The sequence below is a fragment of the Bos grunniens genome, chromosome 4 (genome assembly GCF_055505025.1).
Source record: "Bos grunniens cultivar Pamir isolate PY7600 chromosome 4, Bosgru_T2T1.0, whole genome shotgun sequence".
In the NCBI taxonomy this organism is placed as follows: Eukaryota; Metazoa; Chordata; class Mammalia; order Artiodactyla; family Bovidae; genus Bos; species Bos grunniens.
The window spans coordinates 68,688,662-68,711,834 of NC_141168.1; the positions used below are offsets into that span (position 1 = coordinate 68,688,662).

The window sequence follows — 23,173 nt, forward strand, 5'->3', positions numbered from 1 at the left end:
AAATACCTGTTAGAAGAAAACCTGAAGTTTTTGTTTGTTGAAATGCTTTTAACAATAAATTTGATTTCTTTATAGATCTAGGACTATTTCCTTTTCCATTGTTTTTAGTTTCCACATCAGAACAGTGACAGTAGACAGTATGAAATAAGGCTTTTGTTTTTGCCAAGTGTGGTCCCTTAATTCAGTGACTACTTAGAGTGTGTATTTTAAAAATCACCTGGAAAGCTTCTCTCAGTAGTGTGTTCTGGGCCTCATTTCCAGAATCTAATTCAGTTGGTTGGGTAGGACTCATGAATGTACATCGGAGAAGGCGATGGCACCCCACTCCAGTACTCTTGCCTGGAAAATCCCATGGATGGAGGAACCTGATAGGCTGCAGTCCATGGGGTTGCGAAGAGTCGGACACGACTGAGCGACTTCACTTTGACTTTTCACTTTCATGCACTGGAGAAGGAAATGGCAACCCACTCCAGTGTTCTTGCCTGGAGAATCCCAGGGACGGGGAGCCTGGTGGGCTGCTGTCTATGGGGTCTCACAGAGTTGGACACGACTGAAGCGACTTAGCAGCAGCAGCAGCATGAATGTACATATCTGACAAGATCAGTTGAAGGTTATTGTATAGTGATTGGGAAATTATTATAATTACTCATAATTTCTTTACTAAATAATAATACTTTGCTTGTCATCTAACCTTTCAAAAATATATATATATATATGTATGTATTCATTAGTGTTAATCACTGTAATATAGCCCTTATTCTCTTGAAATATGTCTGTCAGTATACCTGTTGATGGTGCGTCCTTGGTGGCTGAGACAGAAAAGAATCTGCCTGCAATGCAGGAGACCTGGGTTCAGTCCCCTGGAGAAGGGAATGACAGCCCACTCCAGCATTCTTGCGTGGAGAAGGCCACAGACAGAGGAGCCTGGCAGGCTATAGTCCATGGGGTCACAAAGAGTCGGACACAACTGAGTGACTAACAGTTTCAAATTTCAGTTTCATACCTATTGATATTTGTCTCTCACTTGTTTTTGAGCTAAAATTTCCCAAGATTCAGTCAGGTGTCATGTTCAGAGCATTTTGAATTTATGCTTTCTTCCTCTCTACATTCTTCTTTTTACTAATTTATAGATAGATAAATTTATAGACTATCTATTTATAGATAGTCTATAAATAAATAGACTAGTCTATTTATAGATACAAAGTCTATCTATAGTCTATCTTTATAGATAGACTTTATAGATAAGCACATCTGTATATATACATGTATAGACACATGCATATGTTTTTTTTTGTTGTACCTAAATGTTTCTTAATTCTTCATACATATAAATTTTCTTGGTGGGTCATTTTTTTCCATTTTAGTTTAAAAGAAAAATTTGCTTATAAGAAAATCTTTCTATGTAGGCAGCTTTGAATCCTTAAATGCATTAGTTATATGTATAGTTTATCTGCATTCAGCTTATGCATTGTGATTATATTAAATAATTAAAAGAGTAATAACTTTAGGGTGTTTGAGTGAAAAAAAAGTCAGTCTTTAAAATCTTAAAGCCATTTTCAATAGAATTTTGAAGCAGTATAATTCCACATGGTTCTTTGGTTGTTTTAGCAGAGGCTTATGCTATAGAACATTTATATCTTCATTTCTGTTTCAGGTGCGCATAGCAGCCAAGTTCATCATTCATGCTCCTCCTGGAGAATTTAATGAAGTGTTTAATGGTGAGTGTTTAATTCATAACAGTAAGGCTTGATGTATCCAATACTCATTCTTTAAAGAATAAATTACATAACCAGTATCTAAGCTAAAGAGAATGGGTAGAAAAATCTGTATTTTCTGAATTGCAATGAAAATGTTTGTCAGGCTGCATTATGTAAGGTCTACAATATAATATATTTATGACATACGATTATTGTACCTGATAAATTTTAATCCTCTAAAAGAATAACATTAAATCATTTAAAAAGACAAGAAGATTTTAATTTAACTATTCTTTGGAATTGTGAGATGCATTTTTTGTATTTCTTTTAAAGAAAAGCTTAGTAGATAAATAAGAACAGCCAAGAAAGGGAGAAACACTGTTTCACCATGCCTGTTTCACCTGCTTAGAAAATGACATCACATGTAAAAAAATTTGTTGTTTAAGTTATAGCTCATAAATCAGTTACCAGTATGCCTTTCTGTAAACCTCACACTATATGGCAAACAGTTTTATAATTGTTCACCCATAGATGAGAAATTTAAATATAACATAGTCTCCTGGTTGCTGTAAAAACTCTAAAATACTTCCTTTTTAACAGAAAGAACAATGTGGTTGAAACATTGAAACGGTCATGCAGAAAATGGCTTGTAGTGATCTTTATACAAAACTTTTTAAAAACAGTTTTGAGAATAAGCTGCCATAAGTACTTTAAAAAATGTGTTACTTCTACTTCAAATATTTGGCCTTTACTATGGTCTTAAATGGGTTATTCAGTTTCATTTTTTAGCCATTCTACTCCACAGTTAGCTATTTAAACCTGTTTTTTTAAGAAGTTTAATCATTCATTTTCATTCATAGTATAAGATATAATGGAATCTCACCTCAGAAAAGATCAGTTTTGAAAGTCAAAAAATGAGGCAAAAATTGTTGCTGTTGTGCAGTCAATCAGTTGTGTTCAACTCTTTACAACCCCATGGACTACAGCATAGCCAGGCTTCCATTTTCCTTCACCATCTCCCGGAGATTGCTCAAACTCATGTCCTTTGAGTTGGTGATGCCATCCAGCCATCTCATCCTCTGTCATCCCCTTCTCCTGCCTTCAATCTTTCCTAGCATCAGGGTGTTTTCCAGTGAGTCAGGTCTTCACATCAGTGACCAAAGTATTGGAGCTTCAACTTCAGCATCAGTCCCTCCAGTGAATATTCAGGATTGATTTCCTTTAGGATTGACTGCTTTGATCTCCTTGCAGTTCAAGGGACTCTCAAGAGTCTTATCAAACACCACAATTCGAAAGCATCAACACCACCTTCTTTATGTCTAACTCTCACATCCATACATGTCTGCTGGAAAAACCATAGCTTTGACTATATAGACCTTTGTCAGCAAAGTGATGTCTCTGCTTTTTAATATGCTCTCAGGTTTTTCATAGGTTTTCTTCCATGAAGCCAGGCGTTTTTTAATTTCATGGCTGCAGTCACCATGTGTGGTGATTTTGGAGCCCAAGAAAATAAAGTCTGTCACTGTTTCCATTGTTTGCCCATCTGTTTGCCATGAAGTGATGGGACCAGATGCCATGATCTTCATTTTTTGAATGTTCAGTTTTAAGTCAGCTTTTTCACTCTCCTCTTTTACCTTCATCAAGAGGCTCTTTAGTTCCTCTTTGCTTTCTGCCGTAAGGGTGGTGGTATTTGCATATCTGAGATTATTGATACTTCTCTTGGCAATCTTGATTCCAGCTTGTGCTTCATCCAACGCGGCCTTTCACATGATGTACTCTGCAAACAGGGTGACAATATACAGCCATTATATACTCCTTTCCCAATTTTGAACCAGTGCATTATTCATGTCCGGTTCTAACTTTTGCCTCTTGTCCTGCATACAGGCTTCTCAGGAGACAGATATGATGATCTGGTACTCTCATGTCTTTAAGAATTTTTCACAGTTTGTTGTGATCCACACAGTCAAAGGCGTTAGCTTAGTCAGTGAAACAGAAGTAGATGGATGTTTCTCTGGAATTTCCTTGCTTTTTCTGTGAACCAGCAGATGTTGACAATTTGTTCTCTGGTTCCTCTGCTTTTTCTAAATCCAGCTCGTATATCTGGAAGTTCTCAGTTCACGTACTGTTGAAGCCTTGCTTGGAGGATTTTGAGCATGACCTTGCTGGCATGTGAAATGAGTGCAATTGTGTGGTAGTTAGAGCATTTTTTGGCATTGTCCTTCTTTGAGATTGGAATGAAAACTGACCTTTTCCAGTCTTGTGGCCACTGCTAAGTTTTCAAATTTGCTGTCATATTGAATGCAGCCCTTTAACAACATCATCTTTTAGAATTTGAAATAGCTCAACCATTTCAAATCCTAAAATACCCTAGAAAAATCCCCTAAATTATCCACAAACTGTATTAATGTATGATTTAGTACATAGAGTTACATATGGCAGTTGTTACGCATTTAAAAATTTAACCACTGAGCTATACTCAGGAAGAATGGTAGTCTATATTGTGAAAAATCTGAAAGTTAAAATATTCTCCCTTTCAAGATAACTATAAAATCTGAAGCAATAAGTTGGGAAGCTGGGGAGAATTCAAAAAATACTTGTTTCCTGTAGGGCTTAAATTCTGTTTTAATATTCAGCCTTTTTAATCTAAATACCCATTAATATGTTTGATGGTTGGGACATTAAAGAAGACAGAGTCTCTTTTCCCTTGGGTCAAAATTGGCATTTAGCTTGATAAGGGGGAAATTGCACTAAAGTCAGTGGCTCCCAAACTCCTGTACAATTTACAGAGCCAAGAAAAATTATAATTCTGAGAGAAGTTTTTCACGTACTGTTTTGAGTTAAATGCCTTACAAATGTATTCATCAGAAAGACCCTTGAAGAATATATGAGTCCTAGAAATTGCTTTTGTAAGTCTCATTGGAAATTAATGTTGAGTTAATACATTCTGTGTTGAGGTCCAGTAGATTTTGGCATTCAGGATAAGCCATTCAGTAGGCCTAGGCTGGGGCTGTGGAATGGAAGTGGGAGATACAAGATATGTAGGTTTTAACTGAAAGAGTATATTAGTGTTAAAAAGGAATTAAATGCATGATACTGGATGCTTGGGGCTGGTGCACTGGGACCCAGAGGGAGGGTATGGGGAGGGAGGAGGGAGGAGGGTTCAGGTTGGGGAACACAGGTATACCTGTGGCGGATTCATTTCGATATTTGGCAAAACTAATACAATATTGTAAAGTTTAAAAAAAAATAAAATTTAAAAAAAATAAATAAAATTTATTACCAAAAAAAAAAAAAGATTGGAACTTAACACAAATGGCCAATGATTTAATCAAGTGTACCTATTTAGTAGAAGGTTTGTAATAAACCCCTAACCAATGGAAAAAAAAACGAAAGGAATTAAATATTTGAAGGGAAAAAAAATCTCATATGCATTTGATTATTTTTATGCTATTTTTGTTGATAACATTAACATCAGAATAATTTCATGGACTCCACAAAGATTAGAAATGCAGAGTCATAATCTTGTCAAATTAGTGCTTCCCAAATGCTGTTTCCCCACATAGATTTTTGGTCTTAGTTTTCTGGAACTGATGTGTTATCTGGGCAGGAGCTCTGAAATGTATACTGTTCTTTGTTTTTTTAGACTCCCACCAAACCACATCCCTTAAGAGTAGTTTTTATTTTATTCAAATTCTTCTCTGTTTCTTTCATTGTATTCTACATATGATAAAAGTTTGAACTTTTTTTTTCCAGAGTAAAGGTAACAGGATCAATAGATTCTGCTTTTAAATTACTTTCCGATTTAAATGGGAGAAGAGACACTACTGTGCAAAACCACTGTTAATGCTTGTGCTTTAAATACTGAAGATACAGGAATCATATGTGTCAAGTAGAATTGCCAGTTTACTTTGTGAATATCTTTGTTTTAGTTTTTTAGGCAGAAGCTTCCATTGTTTAAAATCAGTTAATTTAGGAATTAAATTGGATTTATATTAGTGGTTAGTCAAAGAGATTTTTTTTTTTTTAATTGTGACCTACTGCTGAAAAGAGGTATGTGAATAGGTAGTATTTTTTCCTTTGGAATAACTTTATATTTTTATTGATTCGTAGTCATTCTAAAATTTCTAAAGTGCAGAAGAGAATCTAGAATCACACAGAATTCTACCCTGTCTTCTTCACTGTTTGAATAAAATACTTAAAACGTTTCTCAGTTCATACTCATGTATATAACATTACATAAGTGTAGTACTATACATGATGAGTTTTCTCTTTCCTGTTTATTGTATATTTATTTCCATGTTGATGAATGCATATCTACATTATATCTACTAGAAGCCCAATTTTACACTATTTATAAGAACTATTGTCTGTGTTGTATTTAACACTTAATTTCTTAAGTTATTTGTGTTATTTTCATTTAATGAAAAAATTAGGATACTTTGTTATATGTATATTTTATGATAGCAATTATGTACAATAGCCAAGTGTGTAGGGAAAATAATGAAAGAAAATATACCAAGACTAGAATAGAATTTTGTTTGGTTTCTGGTGAAATTTTGTGATTTTTTTTTTTTCCCAACTAAAAGTTTTAGTTTTGTTTTAACGATTAATAGATACATATCTGCATAGTTGAGTCTAAAATTAGGACAAAGTTAAGAACCAACAAACAAAATGAGATTACTCAAGTAAAGTAGTTATCCGTATCCCACTAAACACATTCATCTGTTGTTGAATATGAGAATGTTTGAGAAACAAAAAGCCTGCATCTGTACTGTGTTCACAAGCTGTTTCTTGTTTTAATCACTTTTTCCATAAAGCAGATTCCTTTGAGATTCATGATAGTATTGTCACACTAAGAGGCATAGTCCTCAATCTTTTGCAGATCTGTTCACATCATCTTTTTGGTGTAGCTTATCTTCACTTTATTCTTTGGAGACACAAAGAAGAAAGTTACAGGTATAGCTGGTTACAGTCTCAGTCTGCCTGCATTTGAAATAACACATTTTTTTTCATTCCATCTCCTATTTCCTTTCCAAAATCTTTTCTTTTCTTATTAACACCATGATGTGTTTCCGTGGTTATTTTGGTCATCACAGTAATATTTTGATCTTCTGTACATATTTTGGGGGGTGTTTAGGAGGCTAATACATGACTAAAATAAATTCAGTCCATAGAAATTTCAAGTATAGGAAAATAGTAATACTGAAAACATAATGTTTGTTTTGCAGATGTTCGGTTACTACTTAATAATGATAATCTTCTCAGGGAAGGAGCAGCCCAGTAAGTATTATGTATTATATTAACATAATTAAAGTGACATGGGAAAAACTTTTAAAGGGATTTTTAGGTACTAATCCATGAAACAGATACATGTACATCAAGTTCATATATATGTACTAGATTAGAAGAGAAATATTTTGACCACAGAGGAATATAGAGACACGACTTATACATGAAACTCTGTATTCATTGTGTGTGACTTATATACTTAATACCAATACTTAATACTACATTTTGACATTTGCACAGTTGGATAAAATTATTTTAGAAACTTTGATTTTTGAAATCGTGATACTTTCAATTTTATGCAAGCTTAACTTTTTATTAAATGCTTGATCCTAATAGATATTTGAGAAGGACCGACTACCATATAACACAGGGATCTATAGTCAATATCTTATCATAACCTGTAGTGGGAAAGAATCTGAAAAAGAATGTATATGTTTGTATTACTGAATCACTTTGCTGTACACCTGAAATATTACAGATCAACTGTACTCCAATTTAAAAACTAGATTTTTGAGGGTTAGGAACTTATTTGTCCATAAATACCTAACACAGTATCTGACAAATGCTTACTTAATAAGTATTTACTAGATTTGTGAGTGATTCAAAGAATCACTGCTGCTGCTGCTGGTAAATCGCTTCAGTTGTATCCAACTCTGTGCGACCCCACTGACGGCAGCCCACCAGGCTCCCCCGACCCTGGGATTCTCCAGGCAAGAACAGTGGAGTGGGTTGCCATTTCCTTCTCCAGTGCTCGAAAGTGAAAAGTAAAAGTGAAGACGCTCAGTCGTGTCCGACTCTTCGCAACCCCGTGGACTGTAGCCCACCATGCTCCTCCATCCATGGGATTTTCCAGGCAGGAGTACTGGAGTGGGGTGCCATCGCCTTCTCCAAAGAATCACTAAGCAGTTCTAAATCTTAGTATGTCATCTTTGGACCAGTGACCACAATCATGACTTGTCACAACTATCTTAAGATTTCAGAGAGATAATTTGTTTTCTTTTCTTGCCTCACTTTCTTGAATAAGGCCTGTGGACCCATATTTTAACTAACTTCTTTACTCATTGGAAAATGATGAAATTAAACTTTAAGATGCCTTACAAAGTGTTCAGTATCCATACAGCCACCTACTTTCATCTTAGAATACTACCAGAATGTGAAATCTTGACTAATGGGGAAATTTTGCTCTAATTTTTTTTTTTTGTAATGTTTGAAGGCTTTATCAAATAAATTTGCTTTTTAGAGTTAATTCTAATGAAGGTGGAGGTTCAACAGACTTCTAGACATTTCTGATTTAAATTCCTATTATCTTTTCCCCACTTTTTAAATTGAAGTATAGTTGATATATAATATTACATATGTTATAGGTGTACAGCATAATAATTCACAGCTTTTTAAAACTATAGTCCATGAGTGATTACTACAAAATGCTGACTATATTCCCTGTTGTACAATACATCCTTGTAGCTTATTTATTTTATACACAATAGTTTGTGCTTCTTAATCCCCTGCCCTTTTCTTGCCCTACCCCCTTTCACTCTCCCCACTGATAACCACTAGTTTGTTCTCCATATCTGTGAGTCTGTTTCTTTTTTGTTATATTCACTAGTTTGTCCTATTTTTAGATTATACATATAAGTGATACCATACAATACTTGTTTCCCACTGACTTATTTCACTTAGCATAAATGCTCTCCATGTCCACCGATGTTGTTGGAAGTGGCAAAAATTCAGTATTTTTTATGGCTGTGTAGTATCCCATAGTACATATTTACCTACTTCTTTATCCATTCATCTGTTGGTGGACACTTAGATTGCTTCCATATCTTGGCAATTGTAAATAATTCTGCTATGAACATTGAGGTGCAGGTATCCTTTTGAAGTAGTTTTTTCGTTTTCTTCCAATATAAACGAAGGACTGGAATTGCTGGGTCATAAAGCAGTTCTGTTTTTAGTTTTTTGAGAAAGCTCCATATTGTTCTTCACTGTGGTTACACCGATTTACACTCCCACCAACAGTGTAGGGGGGTTCCCTTTTCTCCACATCCTTTCTAGCATTTGTTATTTATGTTCTTTTGGATACTAGCCGTTCTGACAGGTATGAAGTGATATCTCACTTTGGTTTTGATTTACATTTCCCTAATGATTAGTAATGTTGAACATTTTTTCATTTGCCTGTTGATCTTCTGTATGTCCTCTTTGGAAGAAGGTCTATTCAGTTCTTCTGCCTATTTTTTAATCAGGTGGTTTGTTTTTTTTAATTGTGATTTGTATCAACTTTTTATATATTCTGGATATTAATTCCTTATCAGTTATATATCATTTGCAAATATTTTTTCCTGTTCATTATTTTGTCTTTTTGTTTTGTTGATGGTTTCCTGTGCTGTGCAAAACGTTTTAAGTTTAATTAGGTTCCTTTTATTTACTTTGCTTTAGGAGATGGATCGAAAACTAGTTGCGATGTATATCAAAGAGTGTTGTCTATGTTTTCCTCTAGGCGTTTTATGATTTCCAGTCTTACAGTTGGGGCTGGTAGAGTTTATTTTCATATATGGTATTAGAGAATGTTCATATTTTATTGTTTTCCATGTCGCTGTCCAGTTTTCCCACACCACTTTCTGAAGAGACTGTCTTTTCTCCATTGAATTTCTTGCCTTTTTTGTCATAGATTAATTGAACATAAGTATGTGGATTTATTTCTGGGTTCTCTACTCTGTTCCATTGATCTGTATGTCTGTTTTTGTGTCAGCACCATACTGTTTTGATTACTGTAGCTTTGAATTAGATTGGCCCAAAGGTTCATTTGTGTTTTTCCTTAACATCTTATGGAAAAACCCAAACAAACCTTTTGATCAACCCAGTTGTATAACTCTGGAATATGAAAGCATGATTATTCCAGCTCTATTCCTCATTCTCAAGATTGTACTAGCTGTTAGGGGTCTTTTATGCCCTGTTATCTTTTAATAGCAGTGTTTATATATTATTTTTTATTGTGGGAAAAATATACCTAATATAAAGTTTAACTTTTTAATGTTTTTTAAGCACACAGTTCTTTGACATTAAGTACATACACATTTTGTATAACCATCACCACCATCCATTTCCAGAACTTTTTTTAAATTTTCTCAAATTGAAACTCTACAATTTCCCATTCTCCCCTCCTCTTAGCCCCTGGGAATTATATTCTATTTTCTGTATGAATTTGACTTCCCCAGATACCTCTTATAACTGGAATCATACAGTATTTGTCCTTTTGTAACTGGTTTATTCTAGTTAACAGAATGTCTTCAAAGTTCTCCTGTGTTGGAGCATGTTAAAACATCCTTCCTTTTTAACACTTGCTGTGTGTGTGTTTTGTGGATAAAAAAATGGATAAACATTTTGTTTTTCCATTCACCTGTCAGTGGACATTTGGGTTGCTTCCACCCCTGTTAATGATTGACGTGCTTAATAGAAATCAGTTTACTTGATATCTTTGACTTCAGTTATTAGTTTCTGAGTGAATGGCCTCTCTTATTCCTAAGTTCTTTAAACCTTTTAAATTATATATCCAAGTAAAATTTATTTTCTTTCTTATAGCATATAGCATGTTGACAAAAGTCTTAAAAAAGTAAAGGAAATGTACATTGTTCATGACCTGTTAACAATAGTACTTCTCAGAGTAATTGTTTCCTCTTGAGTTTTCTGTGGTAAATAAATGTGGGTTGTTTAATGTAGGTGCAAAAATTAGTGAATTTTTTTTAAGTTAAGGAAATAAGAAACTTGATTTGTTGAAAGAAGTTTTTCCTGTGCAGAATAAAGTTTAATGAAGGTCACAAAAATATTCATAATTATATAAGTGGTATGAAATAGTCATACATTTGAATAAAGTATGATGAAAGCATTGAAATTTTATTTATCCAAAGGAGTATTTATGTGATGTTTGTTACTTTTAAATAAATTGAATTTCCTTGGAATGTGAGCTATATTTCTCTTCTGTTATAAACCAAATTTCAGGGACAGGATGTCCTGGTCCATGTTTTAAGAGGTATATACATTAAATGCCTGATATTCTAATTTTTTAAGATTAGTCTTTGAGGAAATCGGTACCTAGTGATAAAAACAAGATGTTTATGACTTCAAAAAACATCAAAACTTTGAGTAGAAACGTCAGTTTTTCTTGTGTGTGGTTATAGTTGCAGTAAATGATTGCTAACTAGATGAATAAGGAGAGAAAGTATTGATTCTTTTTGTTGACTTCATTTGTAATCTTTGTACAGAATTTCTCAAAGGTGTTTATTCAAATTCATTTTGCAGATTTCTGAGGTTATCTGTAAAGTACAGAAATACACTTTAAATCATTGATTGACTTTAGAACTATATTACTCTGATTTATACTGTCCTATGAAAAAATTTTCAAACAAATATCGTGTTACCCCCACCTCATTGTTCCCTTGATTCTGAATTACTTTTGAAGTATCTCCAAACCTGGTTTCATCCTCAAAAGTTAATGTATCACCTGTCCTTGAGACTGTCCAGAGCTATATAACATAAGTTTGGAAAGCATTATAAAAACATTTAGAATGTAGCCTAGCGGCAGTTTCATCAGAGTAAGTGCATAGCCATAGTCCTGTTGCTGCTTCAATTTCATTTTTTGATATTGAATTTCTTTAATATAAGCAATCTCTTTCTCTGTACTTCTTTCCCACCTTCTGCCTTTTTCCTATTGCTTTAACTCTTAATTTTTTTTAAATTTAGTTTTGAGAAATTTCTGTCTTTTTGTAAGGGGGAAAAAACATGGGTTTTCTTAAAAAGTGGTTTTAATTGGACATCTTTGCTAAAAGGCATAAATTCAGTATATTTCATAGTAAAATTAGGCATACTTAAGTCTTGGTACTCCTAAATCTAAAAAACTTTGAAATATCCAGAAATAGCCTTTTAACTAACAGATGTGTGAATACCAGACTTTACTGTGATGATGAGACAAATAAACCTCTTAGGGATTTCCCAGTGGGGAGTCAGACGTGTTCAGTTTCTAGCCAACTGAAGAAAGTATAGAGGCATATTGGAGCCCAATATCAAAGGCCTTTGGAGCCCAAAGGAAGAAATTTAAAATTTCTATTTAGAGAGATGGTTTTGAGCTGCATTTAAATAATGAACAGAATTTGAATAATAGATAAAAGAAATTAGTGAAAATACATGGTGAAAAGTAAAAGATATGAGTGACTCATAGTAAAGGGCATAAAAATATCTTAACTATAGGAACAGGTGACTTAGAAATGGGTGATTGGGCTGTAGGGGCAGAGAAATTACTGGTTTCAGTGTGTCTAATAGAGTGCTTAACACCTAAATATTTGCATGGATGATGAGTGGGTAAATGGAGTGTTTTCTGAACTAGAAGGAACTTTGGAAGTCATCTAGTTCAAACCCGTCTTTTTGTGGATGTGATAAGTGAGCCTATACTAGCTAAATATTGAAAGCTGGATGTCATTCATCAGTTTTTATAAAGCCGTATCTATATAATATATACCTAATATAAGATCAATAGTGGAGAATTACAGTTTTATTTAACTTGTCATGTGCAGTGCAGGAGACTTTTATTGACAAGTGAATTGCTTGTGATTTTTTTAAGAGCATTAAATACATAATTTTAAATAACCGACTTTTTTCTTTTTTAGTGCATTTGCACAATATAACTTGGACCAGTTTACCCCAGTAAAAATTGAAGGTTATGAAGATCAGGTATGTACGTTTCATATAAACACAGGATCCGCTATTCTTTATTTCACTTACAATGGTTAATGTATCCTGCAAGAATTGTAAGGTGGTATGTTTAAAAAAAATTTTTAAGTGTTTATTTTAACCATAGCCAATTAGGGGCAAAATAATTGAAAATGTAGTTTCTTTTGTTGAGACCAATAATGCTGTTAGCAAAAAGTCCCTTTTAAAAATACTCAAATGTAATTATTTTAAGCTTTTGTAAGATAATTGCTTTAAATCTACCTTATTGTTTTTTATAGGGAAAATATCAATCCTATGTTAATCCAAAATCTAGAATATATATTAGTAAGATTTATGTCATAATTTGGTTACTTTGGAATTCTGCAGTTGTTCATGTGAGTAACTTAGTATTTAGTAATTATTAAATCCTTTCTTTCCAAAGTGCAAGTTGGAATCGCTAAGCAAAGAAGAGCCACAAAAAGTCACTAGCATTCTTATTTTTCATTTTTTGGTTTAAAGTTACTAATAATTGAACAGTGAAAGTGAGGCTGCTCAGTCGTGTCCGACTCTTTGTGACCCCATGGACTGTAGCCTACCAGGCTCCTCTGTTCATGGGATTTCCAGGCAATAGTACTGGAGTGGATTGCCATTTCCTTCTCCAGGGGATCTTCCCGACCCAGGGATCAAACCCAGGTCTCCTGCATTGTAGACGAACGCTTTACCGTCTGAGCCACCAGGGAAGTCAATTGAACAGTAGTTGTATTCATATTATGCTTATATGAGGCACAATTTATATAAAAGATAAGAAGAAGGAGCTCATAGATAAAACACAACAGAAAGTAGTAACAGTCTCAGTGGCTAATTAAAGCTTGCATTTGGCATTATGTAATATGTGGTCCCCTGGTTATGTAGTTACAGGGAAAAAAGAGAGACTAAACAGAAGATGACTTATAACTGAAGGGAAAAAGTAAATCTGGATAGGTAGATAGGAAGACAAATAGATTTATGCATATGTGTAAATGCACACATGTGTATAAGAGGCTTATAGTGGGTTTCATTTTATAAAGCTGTTAATTTTTTTCCCCCTTGGGAGATTTTGGGTTCACTTTTTTTTTAACTGTTATAAACAGTACTGTACTGAACCTCATTATACCTCTGAGCACACGGACCATCATTTTGTTAAGGTAAATCCCTAAAAGATTTGCTAGATCCAGGGAGTGCATATTTTTAAAATGTTGGGTAGCTCTCAAATTCATTTTATGAACCTATCATAATTTTAATACTTAAACCTAATAAATATAAAACAAAAAAGCACACTACACTAATCTCTCATATGACATATGACTGTAGATTTCAGAACTTTTTAAATATTGACAAATAGAATCCAGAAGTATATCAGAAGAATGATATGCCAAGACGAAATGGAATTTATTATGAAAAGTAGGAGTGGTTCCAAGACAATATATGGCTCTATCAATTAGCCAACAAGTCTTATGATACATCAAAGGACGGTGAAAAGGGGTTTGAAAAATCCAGCAGCTAATCCTCATTACAAAAACCCTATGTAAAACAGAGGTAGAAGAGAACCTCTTAAATATAATAGACTGTTTAACAAAAAACAGTAGTAAATTACAAACATAATGTGATTTTAGTTAAAATAGAAAACTATCTAGATATGTCAACTTGTTACCATTATTATGTATCATAAATGGGAGGGTCGCAAATAAGACAAGAGAATGAGAACTCTTAAAGCTTTTGAAGCAGAGACAACTCCTAGGTGACATGATTTTTGTATTTAGAAGTAGTGAGAAACTCCCATAAATTAACCTCCCAACCAAAAGAACCTATTAGACTTAAAAGAATTTTGTGAGATGGCTGAATTTAAGGTAAGTATATAAAATGCATTAACTTTCCCCTATTGTGGCAAGTAGGGACTTTACACTAGAAATAATTGAAGGGGGAGAGGTTTCATTTTAAATAGTGGTAATACTGAACACGGGGCTTCACTGGTGGCTGAGCGGTAAAGAATCTGCCTACCAATTCAGGAGACATGGGTTTGATCCCTGAGTTGGGAAGATCCCCTGGAGGAGGAAATAACCCACTCCAGTATTCTTGACTGGGGAGTCCCATGGATAGAGAGGCCTTGTGGGCTACAGTCCATGGGGTTGCAAAGAGTCAGACATGACTTAGTGACCAAACAACAAATACTGAACATAAACCTTAACAGGAAGTGCATGGGATTGTGAAGAAAGTGATGGATATCTTCTTGAAAAACATAAAATAGTTTCTGAGCAAATGGAAAAGCATAGTGAATTCTATTTTAAAGCAGAAAGTTAAATTATATAAAAACTAAAATATGAATTTAATGCAATTTGATTCAAATCCTGATAGTTTTTTTCATTGGTCAAAATTTTCACAAACTTTATATGAAAAAACACTTAGAAAAATGGTTTTTAAAGTGGCGAGAGACAGTTGTATTGTTTGGTAGCAGAATATGCTTTACAGCCAGTGTAAAGTCGTATCAGAGTGATATTGTATAGACAAACAGTTCAGGAGAGCAGCATATCAAGTTCAGAATTATATGAATATTTTTATACGTGACAAGGTTATAATTTGGACAGGTATATAATAAAGGGTATTCGGTACAACTGATTTCTATCAACTATGTATACCATGTAGTTAAGCCGGTCCTCTGTCACATACAGTGTATACAAATGAACATCAAGTGGATTAAAAATTTGTAAAATGACTAGAATTTTTGGAGGAAAGCATCTACATGTGTAGTTTAAGGGCAAGGGAAACCATCTTAAGACTGGAAACCCAGAAACTGTAAAAGAAAAGATGGGCATTTTGCTGCATATCAATTATTTTAACTGTAGAATAAAACAAATCACCGTAAATAAAGGAAACTTACAAGTTAATAAGAAAAAACCACTCAGATGAAAAATATTAAAAGGTATTTGACTGAAGAAAAATTGGTCCACAAACTTGGAGATATTTAGACTTAGCCAGAGAAATATAATTAAAGTAATGAGATATATTTTATGCTCATCAGACTGAAGATAAGAACTCTGTGCTTGTTGATGGTGATAATATGAAGGGAAACATCTCATTTATTGTTCTTAGAAATGTAGATTATCACAGCCATTTTCAGAAAGCAATCTAATTATGTGTTAAAAATTAAAAATATACAAACTTTACCTACTGTTCTCACTGCTGAGAATCTAAGAGAAACAGAAGCATCCAGTGGAAATAGAAACATTAGCATGTTAGAATATATATCCTATAATACTTCAACATTTTTAATGTGCTTGATCCTCCCCCCAAAAAAGAAAACAACCTGGAAATAAAAAGATGGTCCAGCATAGTGGAATGGCAGAATAAATTATGTTGTATCCGTATCAAGGAATAGTATGCAACCATTTAAAAGAATGGTGAGCAGTTTACCAGTTGACTTTGAAGGATTTCTATAAGGCATTGGTGTTGAAAAGAACCCCATGCAGAAAAGTATGTGTGCATTTTCATTCCATTTTCAAAGAACAGTGACCAAATAAAACCCCTCGATGTATGTATGTGTATGTATTTATGTGTATCTATAGAATAACGTGACTAGAAAAAATTTAAAAGGGTACCTCCTATATTTGCATAATTTACTTCAGAGGGATGGGGGAGTCCTGATATAGGTATGGAGTCAAATATTGGGAGAGTTGCATGGGAAAGAAAGTGAAATTTTTAAAAACAAAGTATAAAATATCAAATTTATGCATATATGAAGAAATATATACATAAATGAAGAAATTACTTTTTTTTTTTAATTCAGAAGTCAATTGAAAAGAACTGTCATGATTAGCTTACTAAAAACAAGCAGCAGGCACTTAACAGTAGGTGAAATTGTGGCCCCACGAGTAATGTAAGACACACTGAAGAGAATTCTAACTGGATTAAAATCATTCCTTTGTAGCCTCATTAAAGATTATTACCGTTTCCTTAGTATTGAGGAACTGGAGACTGATAATAGTAACCTGTTTGTAGGTCTCCAAAACCAAACCAAACCTGACTCCAGCAGGATGTTAGAAGATGAAGTTTTTCCCCCATCTGGGTAGCTGGGTGTTACACTGGGAGAAAATGAGATCCACTGATGTAAACTGAATAAGACCACCCTCACTGTCTTTATAGTCTAATCATTTGAAGTATTTTAGTTATGCCATATGATTAGGTCAATTGCTTGGAGTAGAATTATTTTATAGTTGTAAAGAAAAAGCTTAAGGAATGTATATTAGTATGACAGTATTTAAGTACTATTAAAAAAAAAATTTTTTTTTTCCCACAATTCTTTGCATCATCGAAGGTACTGATAACAGAACATGGTGACCTGGGAAATGGAAAGTTTTTGGATCCAAAAAACAGAATCTCTTTCAAATTTGATCACTTAAGAAAGGAAGCAACTGATCCAAGACCATATGAAGCAGAAAATGCAATTGAATCATGGAGAACTTCAGTAGAAACTGCTCTACGAGCTTATGTAAAAGAACATTATCCAAATGGAGTCTGCACTGTGAGTCACCCAGTGTGCACTTTTCTCTTTTGTCCTATGTAAATATGACAAGTGTTTTCGTAATATCTTGAAATTTATAGTAACTTACAGAATAGACATTTAGTAACTATTTTTTTGAAGTAAATACTTCTGAGAATGTTTACTAGTTTTCTAAAGAAACTTTAGATAGTAAATCTATTGTAATCATTAAAAATGGGAAAATGGTTGTACCTTGAATTAAATCCAAGTAGTAATTTCTCATACATTGGTTAGAGGAACATGATATGATGAGATTCTTTAATCTCATGTTCATGACTCATCTCCATCAGTTTACAGCAGACTTCTTTTCATTAAATTACAAGATCTTAAACAAATAAAATTACTGGAAGTGAAATCTTCTCCTTGTGTGCTTTATAACCAAATTTCTTATATTTTTAATGTGTTTTTTTTTCATAGATTTAACCTAGTTTTTATTTTCAGGATAAAATATGATAGAAAGTAGAAGTACTTTTTTTTCTTTCATAAAATTGTACCTAGTATTCTTTTTAGTCCCCTGCATTTGTGCTTCCATGATCTTCTCCATAACCAGTGATCTTCTGAAATGCAAATCAAATTATAAAAATCTCCTGCTTAAAATTCTTCAAGGATTTTGCATTGCACTTTGGAAAGAGTCCAGACTTCTGGACATGTCTTTCAAGGTTCTGTGAACCTGGCCTCTGCCTACCAATCTAAGAAGACTGTACATCTTGGTTTATACCTTCTGTCCCAACTTTGTTATTATAACAATAGCCACCCCATTTCACTCTTAGAAGATGCTGGGTTAGGACAGAAATTCATATGGTTCTCTTAAGTATCTAAGTCTCAGTAATTATTTGAAAAGTATAGCACCATGACCTGAAATACCATACAGGTTCTTTCAGTTACAAGCGTGTTGACTAGGATTCTTTTGGAAGAATAGCTCAAGGATAAGGTAGTATGGTTAAGAGTCCTCACTTGTCCCCAGGGGATGGAAAGACACAAATTATTCATTACTTTTAAAACAGTTGGCAAGAGATGAAATATTAAAACATCAACCCATTACAGGCATTCTCTTAGTGAACTTTCTCAGTTATAAGTAAAATAACTTTCTCACTTCTGTTTCAGTACTTTTTTATTTTAAATGTCTAGAGAAATGACAACCCCGAGATTGTGAAATGTTTTTGAACATATGAGAGTACAGTTAGTTTTTTCCCAATAAGTTGTACTTCATCAATTGTGAACTATTTTATGATTCACTAAGAATCTGTGATTCGATGTATAAGTACTTGTTTTCCTAGCTACTATGTTGGAGTGATGACCTACTTTGTATTCTTTTATAGTTCTTGCCACAATTCTATACAGTTTTCAATATTTTGTAGATATTTAAAATTGGACATTCTGTGGCCCTAAATTCACTCTTGTGTTTATTTTCTTTACCAATAAGGTATATGGTAAAAAAATAGATGGACAGCAAACCATTATTGCATGCATAGAAAGCCATCAGTTTCAAGCAAAAAACTTTTGGTAAGTTAAATTTTGTTTTGGGGAATTATTACATTGCTTATATTCTTTGTAGTTCTTGCTTTATTGATTGAGCCTATACCTTGTTTGTGTATGATTGACGAAGAACAGTACAGTATGAAACTTCAGCCTTTTGATATGAGAGAAATACCTGCTCTATAATCCACCCAACCATTTAAAGGTAGCAGTAAATCTGTTGACAGTGAAAAAAAGGTGGGAGAGGGAGGAGTATTTTTTAGACTAGCAAGCAGCATTCTAAGGGAACATGTGTGCCTATGAGCAGACCAGTTGGCAGACCTATATGTTCATTCTGAGAAGGGGTTGTTGCTGAATGAGACTTAACATTGGGGAAGAAGACAGAGATACTTAATAAAATGAAGGATGATCATTTTTATGTGTGAACTTTAATGACTCTGAAGTAGATGTTTTCATATGGATTGTTTTATGTTTGGTTGGCCTATATGAGGAAATAATGACATGTTTTGTACAGTGAGGCAAATTACAATCATGCCTTATAATTTTTGTACAAATCATTTGATTATGCCTTGTAAAAGTCCAGCTCTCCAAAATACTGGTTTTCCCTACTCATCTTGAAAGTGAAAGTGAAGTTAGTCAAGTCCGACTCTTTGCAACTCCATGGACTGTAGCCTACCAGGCACCTCCGTCCATAAGATTTCCCAGGCAAGAATACTGGAGTGTGTTGCCATTTCCTTCTTCAGAGGATCTTCCCGACCCAGGGATCAAACCTGGGTCTCCTGCATTATCGGCAGACGCTTTACCGTCTGAGCCACCAGGAAGTCCTATTCATGTTAGACCTTTATTAATCAAGTTGTTGGGCCTTTTTATTCTTAGACGATCCTATTTCTGAGATCTCTCCTATTATAAAATTCTGTGGCTCTCCAAGACTTTGTAAGTTCAGAATTGAATGAAATCTTTACTTTTATCCCCATTTTTTGATACTACATGCTAAGCCCTTCAGATTAAGTATGGTTATAATATTTACCTGAAATATTTTAGTCTTTGACTTGTTAGCTGAGTTGGTTAGTGGTATGTTAAATAGCATGTATCAGTAACCCCTGTGGACTAGTTTTATCTATGGTCCAAGGTTGCTCTACTGCTTAACCATCACAGAAATAAATGTAAGGTTACAGGAACATTTGGAGGAAAGCAGATCCCTTATCACTAAAGGAAAATCCATTCAATTTGTAGATATATGCCTTCTTGACAAGCTGAAGTTTCCTAAAAGTTCTGTTGTATTAACTTACTTGTATGGCCTTAATATAAATGTATTTTGTCCATTTTAGGCCTAAAAACTTGTCACATTGATTTACCAGTATCTTAAGAAATAAATCTTCACAAAATTGCTATTAATTTATGCTGTTTGTGCCAGGATACTTACAATGAAATCAATCTTGTTGAGATTTGGACTCATTACTTAGTTTTAGTTTAAAATATATTGAGAGATGTTATAGTAAAGTTACTAGTTTATAAATACAGTAAATTTACTGTTTTCAGAAATAGTTTGTGTCAGCGTATATGTTTCACTTCACATATCTAAATTGTTTTCTAAACTGCTGTGAACATTATATTATTGAAGCTAAAATCACTTCCACTTTTTGGAAAAGATAATTTTATATGACATTCCAAAGTACTAGACATCACATATTGCAATATCCTCACTAAAATCTAAATATTTTGGTACAATGATATTACTTCAGTTCACATCAGATACAGATAGAATAAAAATCAAAATATTCTAGTCATGGACATTTCTTAGATTTCACTAGAGACATTCTTTTCTTGGTCTCTACTGTTTTGCTGATGTCCAGCAGTATTGGGGGCTTAATAAATGGTTGTTGAATAAATTCACATTTGTAATTAAAGCATTAATAGAAGAGAAGGGAAGACTATAATCAAAGGCTAAGAAATCTTGACTTCACTCCATTGATGAAAGGTACTGTCTACACATTGCAATATACTGTTACTATATAGTAATGCCTTTGGAAGGATCTTTTGAAACAGCTCTCAAAGTGGTACCATTGCTTGATTTGGAATTCCTTTTTTTTCCTTTTCACAATCAGTGGTGATATGTGCATATTGCTATTATAAATCAGAATTGTGTATGCTTAGACCTCACTAGTTGTTGATACTAATACCTAGATAAAAGGAATAACCTCTTTTGGAATTGTGAAATAAAAATGAATAGATCTAAGTTCTTTTTCCAAAATGACTGAATTGAGTCACTCAAAATCAGAACATGTTACAAAGTTTTCTTTTATTTTGTAGAACATATGCTTTGTTCTAATTATAGTACTTCTCAAGTAAGTGTTGATTTTAGGTTTGAGAGTACTATCATACTGTAGGTTTTTGTGATTGGTCAGATTGCAAGACTATTGAAGGGAACCCAGAAATAATTCTGTAGCAAAGCCAGTATAGTGAACCATTAGCTCTGTGACTATTTACATATTGTTTAAAAAAAAAAAAAAAAACTGATAAGTTTACATATCAGGATACATCTTTAGCATGCAAAGAGCAAATAGAAGTTGAAAGCAAAGAAGTTGCTATGAAAAAGCTGTCAGGAAAAAATAAAATCCGTTATCTGAGAGACAAAAATAAATAACATGCTTGTTGCTTATTTGTAATGTCACAGTTTCCTACCATTAATCTGTACCAATTTTTATACCAAAAATCATTTTGAAATCTAGGAGGACGATGTTGTACCTTTTATTTGGAAACTAAATCTAAAATTAGGAAAGAAAAAAAATCTGATGCTTATAACCCTTCTCTTTCCAAATATCAAAATCTCCCTAAGAATGTTGTACTGCCATCCATTCTTTTAAAACTATGGTACTTAGTATCATTCAGTGGATGGTAAACTTGTGAAAGCCCTTGATAATCTGAATATTTATTCAGTTTTTTCTTAATTAAGGCATAATTGAGAAAATTGATGTAGTTTTGAACTGTATTTTAAGCCTTAGAATTCTGAAATTGCATCCATTATGTAGATCCTTATCAGTAAGGCGAAGATTAAATTAAATGTAGTTCATAACTAAACTTAACTTCTTGATTCTTTTGAGTATTTCAGTGATTAAAAAAATGAATATACATCATCCATCCCCCACATTCTCATTATGTAGCGTAAATTTAAGTTTGGAATTTAAATAATTTAAATTTTATTCAAATTATTTTCCCTACCTTATTTACAGCTGCTGTTTTTATTTTTAAGGAATGGTCGTTGGAGGTCAGAGTGGAAGTTTACAATCACTCCTTCAACCACTCAGGTGGTTGGCATCTTGAAAATTCAGGTATGAAATAAATTAGTTTGCTGATGTCTAGATAATTCTGAGCAGAGAAGCAACTAATTCATATGTTTATATTTTCATAGTACTCAGTAGCTATTTCTTTCCCAGATCTTTGTTGAGAGGTAATGGGGGAAAAAAGTAGTGCTGATTTTATCTTTTAAATAACTTTGCAGTTCATTCCCTAGTCATCAAAAATCTGCAGGGGTAGTTGACGGATTCTAAAATCATAGCTAAAATTAGATGCTATCATTTGGTCTGCTCTTCATACAGTTTGTTCATCCAAGCATCTTCTGAGTTGAGTTGTGCTGTTCTTTTAAATTGGGGTGGTTGAATGAAATATAATATTAATATATGTGTGTGTGTAGATGTATAAGTATATATATTAATACATGTATGTTACATATATCTTAAGTATCTTCTGTACTCATATTTCGCTTATGTGAAACCCACTAGAACTGACTCAATGTAAGCTCAAATGTTTATGTAGAAGAAATCTGATAACTAAGAGGATTTGAATATAAATATTATTAAATAAGTTACAGAGAAATACTGACTGGTCTCTTCTTGGTTCACTTATTTATTCAGTAACATTTATTATATCACAAAACTATCATGAAAGGTATTGTGCTAAGAGCCATAAAGGAATAAAGTTGGATGAAACACACTGCTCTATCATTTGACTCCAGAATATGTTATTTCTAGTCTTATGTCCTGTTACATTTATGTCTTGATGTGACTGTCCCTTAAGGGCTAGAGAATAGAAGTTATGAACATGGATTCTGAAACCAGATTGCCTGAGTTTGAATCCCAGCTCTATCAGTTGAGTAACATCAGGAAGTCATTTAAGCTTTTATTTCCTCATCAGCTAAGAAAAAAAAAAGGAAGAAAAATAGCAATAATGAAATAGCTCATACAGTTGTTTGAAAATGAGTTAATATGGGCAAAGTGGTTAGAACAGAGCCAGACATAAAGTGTTAATGAATGTTACCTGTTATTGTTGACATTATTCTTTCCTTCAGTCAGACCTCAGTAGCTCTCACCTGCATAATTTCTGAGATGGTGCCCCTGTTGGGCTAAAGCTTGTTAAGAATAAGGATTGTCTGGTGCTATCTTCA

The 23,173-nt window shown here is 33.5% G+C and overlaps 1 protein-coding gene across 1 annotated transcript in view; it reads left to right on the top strand.

Annotated features, from left to right (window-relative positions):
* Positions 1-23,173, top strand: part of CAPZA2 (capping actin protein of muscle Z-line subunit alpha 2) — a 55,813-nt gene that overhangs the window by 26,541 nt on the left and 6,099 nt on the right. Inside the window, exons 2-7 of the mRNA XM_086396782.1 lie at positions 1,655-1,718; positions 6,926-6,977; positions 12,641-12,704; positions 17,032-17,238; positions 18,680-18,759; positions 21,983-22,061. Of these exons, the coding sequence (XP_086252908.1) occupies positions 1,655-1,718; positions 6,926-6,977; positions 12,641-12,704; positions 17,032-17,238; positions 18,680-18,759; positions 21,983-22,061 (546 nt within the window). The remainder of the gene's footprint in view (positions 1-1,654; positions 1,719-6,925; positions 6,978-12,640; positions 12,705-17,031; positions 17,239-18,679; positions 18,760-21,982; positions 22,062-23,173) is intronic.